Source organism: Oratosquilla oratoria, chromosome 21 (assembly GCF_046742065.1).
Source record: "Oratosquilla oratoria isolate Oo_2021 chromosome 21, ASM4674206v1, whole genome shotgun sequence".
In the NCBI taxonomy this organism is placed as follows: domain Eukaryota; kingdom Metazoa; phylum Arthropoda; class Malacostraca; order Stomatopoda; family Squillidae; genus Oratosquilla; species Oratosquilla oratoria.
Window position 1 is genome coordinate 2663314 of NC_134797.1, and position 8760 is coordinate 2672073.

General features: G+C 41.4%; 1 protein-coding gene across 1 annotated transcript; it reads left to right on the plus strand.

The window, feature by feature from the left end:
* Positions 1-334: 334 nt before the first annotated feature.
* Positions 335-4544, plus strand: LOC143036671 (uncharacterized). The gene is made up of 2 exons (XM_076204228.1): positions 335-1290; positions 4397-4544. The coding sequence occupies exons 1-2, from the start codon at positions 335-337 to the stop codon at positions 4542-4544; spliced, it is 1104 nt and encodes a 367-aa protein (XP_076060343.1).
* The last annotated feature ends 4216 nt before the right edge of the window (positions 4545-8760 follow it).

Below are 8760 nucleotides of genomic sequence, written 5' to 3' on the forward strand. Positions count from 1 at the left end.
TTCCGATGAAGAGTTTCAAGTCTTCTAAAGATCTCTCTAGCATGGAGAGGTAAAGAATAAACCAAGTTGCCGATAGAAGCCATCTAATGGGTAGAACAGGATACAAGACGTTTCGCTAATCACAGTTAGCATTTTCAATTGTGACAATAGCAAAGAAATGGATGATTATAAATACAGAAAGTATACACTAGGAAAGATTACACAGAGGCCTTTCCATCGTCCGTTAATCGGTGAATTTGATCGAGGAGGACCTCGATTTCCAATCGCTTAGCGAGAGGGCGAGGTTTCATCATGGAGGACGACTAGGAAACTGGCGAACCTCAACGGTGGCCCCATGAGGATCCCCCAACCGACGGAAGGATATGTGAACCTAACTGATTACAAACCTACACCTGACGAGGAAGAACTTTTGCGGCTTGGCCTGAACTGCCACACCATGATGAAACCTCGCCCTCTCGCTAAGCGATTGGAAATCGAGGTCTTCCTCGATCAAATTCACCGATTAACGGACGATGGAAAGGCCTCTGTTTCTCCGGAGTTACAACCCCTATTGATTGCTGAATCTTCCCGCTCCAGAGGAACCTTTCATAGCAGGCTCCTGAAACCCCGACACTACCAAGCCGCCAAGAACCTACGTAACAATCCGGATATATATATCAGAAGGGCAGACAAAGCCGCAATGTTCGTCCTCATCCCCTCCCAGCAGTACCTCTCCAAACTGGACTCAATCCTGTGTGACACCACCAAGTTCCAGCAGATCACCCGTGACCCCACCCTCTCCATCATCAGGAAGGGCAACAAGATCATTGATGCTGTCAACGCACGGCGTGACGGCCTGCATCTTCAGAAGATCACTGGTGACTTCCGCCCCGGATACATTTACGGTAACGTTAAAACACACAAAGATGACAACCCTTTGCGCCCTATCATTTCCCAAATTCCCACCCCTACATATCACTTGGCTAAAACTTTGAATGCCATCCTCACGCCTTTTGTTCCCACACAGTACTGTTTTAAGTCATCCCGTGAGTTTCTGGATTGTGTGAACAGCGCCCCCGCAGAAGGAGTGATGGCATCCCTTGATGTGGAGTCCCTCTTCACAAACATTCCCGTTCAGCGCACCATCGACTACATCTGTGATCACATATACCGGTCTTCTCCAGTACCTCTGTTGAAATTAGAAGAAATTCACCTTCGTGAACTTCTGAGGATTTGTACACAAGAGGCCGCCTTCCGTTGCCCCCGTGGTAAACTTTACCAACAAATTGATGGCGTGGCTATGGGCTCTCCGTTAGGTGTTCTCTTCGCCAATTTCTTCATGGGCTCGGTGGAGAAAGAGGTCTTCAATCGTTCTGGCCGCCCCCTGTTGTACGGCCGGTACGTAGACGACATCTTCGTGAGGACCACCGACTCTGAGGAGCGTGAACACCTTCGCTGCCTCCTTCAGGAAGTGTCAGGCCTTCGATTTACGACGGAGGAGGCGACAGACGGCGTCCTTCCTTTTCTTGATGTGCTCCTCACCCAGAAAACCGACGGGAGCATCCAGACAGCAGTGTACACCAAGCCAACTAATCCTGGATTGTGCTTGAATGGAGAGAGTGAGTGCCCTCAAAAATATAAGGACTCCACTATTGCATCCTTCTATAGGAGAGCCCTCACCCATTGCTCCAGTTGGACCTCCACCCAGAAAGAAATTGACCGGTCTACACAGCTCTTAGTCAACAATGGCCACTCAAACAGCGACTGCCAACGTGTACTGCGGGCCGTCATGAGGAAGTGGTACGAAGGGCAACAGACTCCTGTAGAAGAAGGCAATACCTTTACCTTGTTCTATAGGGCCTACATGTCGAGCGCTTATAAGGAGGATGAGAAAGCACTTCTTCGTATCATCAAGGACAATGTGACCCCCACCAATGAGATGGACCGCATTAAACTTGCCATTTATTATAAGAACAAGAGGACTAAAGACCTTATCATGAAAAATAACAGCTCCCCACGCCCATCCGACATCGAGTGTGTGAGTCTGGTGTACCAGTTTAAGTGTCCTTTTGGGGACTGTACGCCCCAAGATTCCTACATCGGACTCACTACCACTCGCCTTTCCAGACGGTTGACATACCACCTTAACAATGGAGGCCCTAAGCGACACCTTCAAGAGACCCATAACATTCCAATCACCAGATCCATCCTAGTGGACAATACCACCATTTTAGACCAAGAAAGTGACAAGCGCCGCCTTGCCCTCCTTGAGGCCCTCCACATTAAATATAGCCAACCTACACTGAACACCCAACAGGAAGCCCCCACCATCCTTCCCAGCCTCAAACCATTCAGAATCCGCCAAACCAGACAACCCAGCTACGAGACAAATCAGCCCTCTCATGAGCAGTCACTCCGTCCACGACGGACACCCAGGCCACAGTAACGGTCATCTGAGTGTCCTTTCCCAGTGGTCACAGTTCCCCTTCCCGCGTTCCTTTCCCCGATATTCAACGTGTCCTTTCCCAGTTTCAGACCAGAATAACGGTCATTTCTTTGTAATCTTTCCTAGTGTTTACTTTCTGTATTTATAATCATCCATTTCTTTGCTATTGTCACAATTGAAAATGCTAACTGTGATTAGCGAAACGTCTTGTATCCTGTTCTACCCATTAGATGGCTTCTATCGGCAACTTGGTTTTTTCTTTACCTCTCCATGCTAGAGAGATCTTTAGAAGACTTGAAACTCATCAGAGCTCAATTTGCTGTTGCATACAATTCTATATGCCTTAAAGAAAATATTTTGCCGCGTTACTCCAATATATATATATATATATATATATATATATATATATGTATATGTATATATATATATATATATATATGTGTGTGTGTGTATATACATATATATATGTATATGTATATATATATATATATATATATATATATATATTAATCACGAAGAACCCACAGTTAGAATAAAAGGAAACTTTAGAAGAAAGAGTAACTTATATTTCGGCTAATAGCTATAGCCCTCTTCAGTAGAGTTCAGATTACAAGAATTTGCAGAGACATAAGTACAATTGAGATGTGAGTAGAAGGGGAACACGCAGAGCTAAAACAAGACAATCCGTCACGCAGGGCAGAGTCAGAGGTGAGGGGATGTTGTGGGTGAAGGTGTGAGGTCTGGAGGGAAGCGGGCTGGAAGCTGGGTCAGGAGGGTGATAATTCTTAACCAAGCGGCTCACAGATAGCCGTGAGATTATGTCCGGGGACCATTGACTTTTGGAGATGTTCAAGTTTGGATATTCTTCGGTTAAAGCTGATTCAAATTTTTTTCTTCCGAAGCTACAATTGTGTGTGTGTGTGTGTGTGTGTGTGTGTGTGTGTGTGTGTGTGTGTGTGTGTGTATGTGTGTGTGTGTGTGTGTGTGTGTGTGAATGAGAATTCGACAAGAAATAATGGTCTTAAAATATCAGAAAATAAATTTAATATGGAAGTGGGTAGAAACAACTTCACCAGTCGTGTAGATAATGAATGGAATAAACTTTCTGCAGAAGCAGTGCAATGTAGTTGAGTTCGAAGCTTTAGGTTTCGTTTAGATAAACATCTAAGCAAGATGTTGTAATGCCTGTCATTTATTTTATATCATTTGTTTATTTTTTATTATTATTTGTCTGTTTGTTATCATATGCTTGATTATAATTCCTTAGTATTTATCTGTCAGTTTGTTATTATTTACTATTTACCTGCTTGTTTAATTTTGAACTTTACCTATTTATTTATTTATTTATTTATTTATTCATTTATTTATTTATTTATTATTCATATTATTATAATATCTATATATTTTATGTTTATTTATTTATCATTATTATATTTTTTCGCATCCGACGTAATCATATACCAAAAGGTCTCCAGTCGGCATGTTCCTCCTTTACAATTCTTTGTAATTCTTTGTACAATAGAGGACCATCACCACTCCTCTCCACTGCAACCTCCTATTTCCCTCTTACGTTGCAATCTTCGCAGTCAAGCGACAGCTTTTTCAAAATACATTTTGCCCAGGTGAACGGAAATAATATCTATTTCCATATGTTCATAAAGTTAAGTAGATTTAATTTTAATCATGACTATTTCCCGATACCACCATTGTTCCAATACTATGTCTATTCATCTTCATGCCAAAATTCTCTAAAGTTCTTGTATAACTTTCTATATTCCTTGAGCATTAACCTCACTGTGGTCATTGAGTGGTAGCTGAGCTAAGCTTCTGTTGCAAGCTGATTGAAGAAAATATTCAATCCTTTAGACGTCTAACCTGCACACGCGCGCACGCACGCATTTAGTGCAGGATGGAACGTCCGACGTCTTCAGAGAACCCCCAAGAGACCTTCTGTTGTGTCTGATCTCACAGTCTAGGTGGTGCTTACCCAGACTTCATCTCAACTATAAATATACCAATGAGTACTGGAAAAACTACCTTCCCACCCACTACCTTTTACGTAGTCAAAGATTGGACCCTCAAATATGATGCTATACTGGGACTAGAGTTCATGGCCTAACATCACATTTTAAAAGACACCAACTCTGCTAAGCTCAATTTGGGTAACATTGAGATTACTTCCTCCCCTGATCCGGCGCTTCTAGGCTGCCTGGTAGGCACACTCAGTACTCACCCCACACGCCTTGCATCAACCCACCCGAGTTTCACAACATCCTACCTGATATCAAGTCTGCCTGCCTCAGCACCTGCGGACTACAGCACCTCACAAAATGCTGTCGCAAACTCCTGGGTCAGCATCACGCCACCCCCACTTCTTCCTCAACACACGGATTCTCACCAACACTAATTGACAATCTTACCTGGCGAGAGTAGAGTTATCACCACAACCATACCTGGTGCACTTCCAGACCAAGACATAATAGTTTCCCCAGACACATATACGTGGACAAAGAATGAATCCACACAAATTCAGATAAGATCAGAATAATTGCTGAATTCCCCACCCCAAAGGACGCGGACGAACTCCCTTTTTTTTTTTTTTTTTTTTTTTTTTTTGACACGGCAGCATATTACAGATATTTCGTGAAAGCTGTTGCCGAAATGACTACCCCACTTACCAAGTTTATACGTAAGAGCGTACCTTTCAATTGGGACTCTGAGGAAGAAGAATGTTTCCAGAAAGTAAAAAAAAAAAAAAATGCTGTGACACCTATCCTCGCATTCCCTGATTCTTGGAGTAGGAGGAGTAGGAGCTGTTTTCCAGCGAGTAGATTCAAATAGGGAAACATAGAGCTATTGCATACATAAGCCGCATATTGAACCCTGCAGAGTGAAACTACTCCACCGCTCACTTGAAAGCTCCAGCAGTCGTCTGGGTTCTGAAACCTTTTCGAGAACTCCTCCTGGGACACAAGACCATGGTCATGACAGACCATCAACCACTGACAGATTTTTTCAAACGAAAAACTTTACAAGTTAAGATTGCCAGATGGCACACAACCATTGGAGTTTAACTCAGAGATTGCTTATATATGAGGCAAAGCCAATATTGTGGCAGACGCATTTAGCAGAAACCCTATGATTGCAACAGAGCCAACCACCTACTGCATTTCCCCCAGGAAATCGAAAGAAACATAGAGAATGCCCAATTTGGTCACAGGTAATTCTCCACCTAGAAATGGGATTCACACTTCAAGGAAAGTCTCCTCTCCCACTTCAGGAATTTCGTCTGAAGGATGGAGTTCTTAGGAGAGGCACCACTGGAACATTCCAAAAAGGGATCACAAACTCCCTTATACTAGAGTCCTTTCGATGATCCATGATAGCCCGTTTGCAGGAAATCTCGGTAGAGATAAGTGTCTGGCAAACCCCAGGCGTGTTTATTTTTGGCCTAAGATGCACATCGACATCACTCGTCACATTGAACATTGCACTACCTGTAGCTAACTTCGTGGAACGGACCCCAGACCACTCCAGTTTGGCGAAGTACCCATCCCCTCAGAACCTTGGAATAGAATGAGTATAGATTTGTTGAAGTTAACTCCAAGCCGTCAAGGTTCCTAATATTTCTTGGCCGTGGTAGACTACTTCTCTAAATAAACCATTCTACTATCCCTACCAGACAAATCGGCAGAAACAATGGCCCAAGCCTTAGAGGACATTATCATTTACTTACTTATTTATTTATTTTTATTTTTCATTTACTTATTTATATATTTATTTATTCACTTATTTATTTATTTATTTATTTATTTATTTATTTATTTATTTATTTATTTATTTATTTATTTATTTATTTATTTATCTATTCATTTATTTATTCATTTATTTATTTATTTATTTTTGTAAATACAAAATACTTATCCACAAAGAAACGGAATTGTAGAGAGGACAAACAGAAAAATCCTCGAAGTCCTCCGTCCTCTACAAGAGTGTTTTTCTTCTACTTCTTCTTCTTCTTCTTCTTTTTTTTTTTTTTTTTTTTTTTTTTTTTGCGTCATATAGGAGCACTGGCTTCCACAGGTGGAGGCCATCATTGATGGCTTCATCAACTCAACAACAAAGAAAACACCACATTTCATCCTTTTCGGACAACTCCTCCGTATGCCATATGACATACTGGAGAAACCTCCTCCCCCACTATACACCATAGAAAACTACACAAAGCGCGTAGAGCTCGCTATGCACTTAATCCATAAGGAAGTCAGAAAAAATCTATAACAGGAAAAACAACAGGCACGGATGAGACAACATAGACACTCTCGATCCTTGACCCTCACCCTAGGTGACGTTGTCATGCTTAAACATCACAACAGACAAAACAAACTCACACCAAATTTCTTAAGCCCTACTGTGATAGCGAAAGCCCTAGGCAACAACAACTACCACTTGATAGATTCGTCCGAGGACACCCTCGTCACAGCAAATGGGGAGAAACTAAAAACAATAAAATCATATCTTGACACCAACACCAACCTAGGCAAACACGGTTTCCTAGCAAACTAACCTTCACCTGCCACCCAAGATCACTCACCCACAAATAAGAAACCTCAACCCCATACCTTTCGCATGTCACTACGCTCTAGGCAGTAATTCTCTCTAACAAACTCAGATTCTTCTTCCCTAAGTTTGCAGGACGTCATACATACATGAGTGAAATTGATCATGATCCCTTTTCACCAAACTCATTCCCACTATAAACTTTTCTCTTTTTTTTTTATCTCAGATTGTGTTTACTATGGTAGAATCATACACCCATACATTCTCCCATATACTCACAACTAAAACAGAAAATCCTTAAGAAGTGAAATACCTAACCACACTCTCACACTTTTCAGGACACCCCTACCTTTCCTCCTCATATGGCGTCATCGCAGCCTACTCCGGTGACACCCCATCGAGAGGTGTGATCATCAACCCCATAAGATCAATACTCATAATAGAAGACACCATCATAGTAAAAATGTAAATTGACATCAGAAAACCTCACACAGACCTAGTTGGAATCCGTTAATATACAGACACAATAACAACACATTTCCAGATCAACTTCAAACGTCATGACCCTACAGCAAACTATTCAGAACTTAGAGACCCCATACTCTCCTCAATTGCCAATAAATTAAACACAATACTTCTACAACTCTCAGCAACTGAATAGAGAAACATGATAACGACGCACAACACAACACAACACTTCCAAGCCTCCTTAAAAAAAAAAAAAAAAAAAATATACATATATATATATATATATCATAATAATAATAAAAATAAATAAACAAATAGATAAATAAATAAATAAATAAATAAATAAATAGAAGGGACTCATGAATTTCATGGAATCCAACACATCGACACGATGGCCTACCGACTTCAAATGATGGGAACACTTGTCCTATTGAACTCCCAAAACGTAAAAACTTATCAGGCTCTTTTAGACCGTTTCGCATTATTTCACGACTTTTCTCTCGCACATACCTCCCGACTTCATGAACTAGACATGTTCATAATCTACACAGACACCCTCAATGAGATAAATAAACATATAAACCTACTTAACCACAACTACCTTGTGCTTCTGCTCGAAATCATTGACGCAGCCAACAGTAAAGCCACCCCAAACCTCCTCCCCTTAGATAAACTAAAAACTGCACTCTCTATTGCACTGAGAAGCCTATACTTGAAAAGAATTTTCCCCACCGATAAATTACACAATCACTACCCTCTCATTGAAACAACATTAAGTACAGATGCAATTTATGCCCATAACCCCCCTCGACTCCAAAAAGAGATTTGTAGGTTGGAATATAACCCCATTAACATACACCTACAAGAATTCAACAATCTCCTTCGACATTGAATTCACTACCATCATCAAATCCGAGGATGGCCAATGATACTCCTACATCCCCTCCCCTGATTTCCCTCTATGCAAATCTGCTGTTACTAAATTCCATGTTTGCGTCGCCTACCTTTTCCGTTTTTATCACACCAAATCATCACATCTAACGACAGCACCTTGAACACTTGCCAGTTCAAAAATGTAAACAACAAGAAGACCACCCCCCCTACACACACATTAGCATGGATCATTTCCTATTTTTCCCACAAACCACCCTCGTCTCAGTAATCTGCAAAGACAACCTTTTCACTTCGCAAAAGTCAGTCAAAGGAGCCTTTTTGATCCTCGACACATGCCAAATATATTTTGATGACGCAAGCTTCAATCCCAGCTACCACCAAGACATTCTTCATACAACCCCAGCTCTACTTTA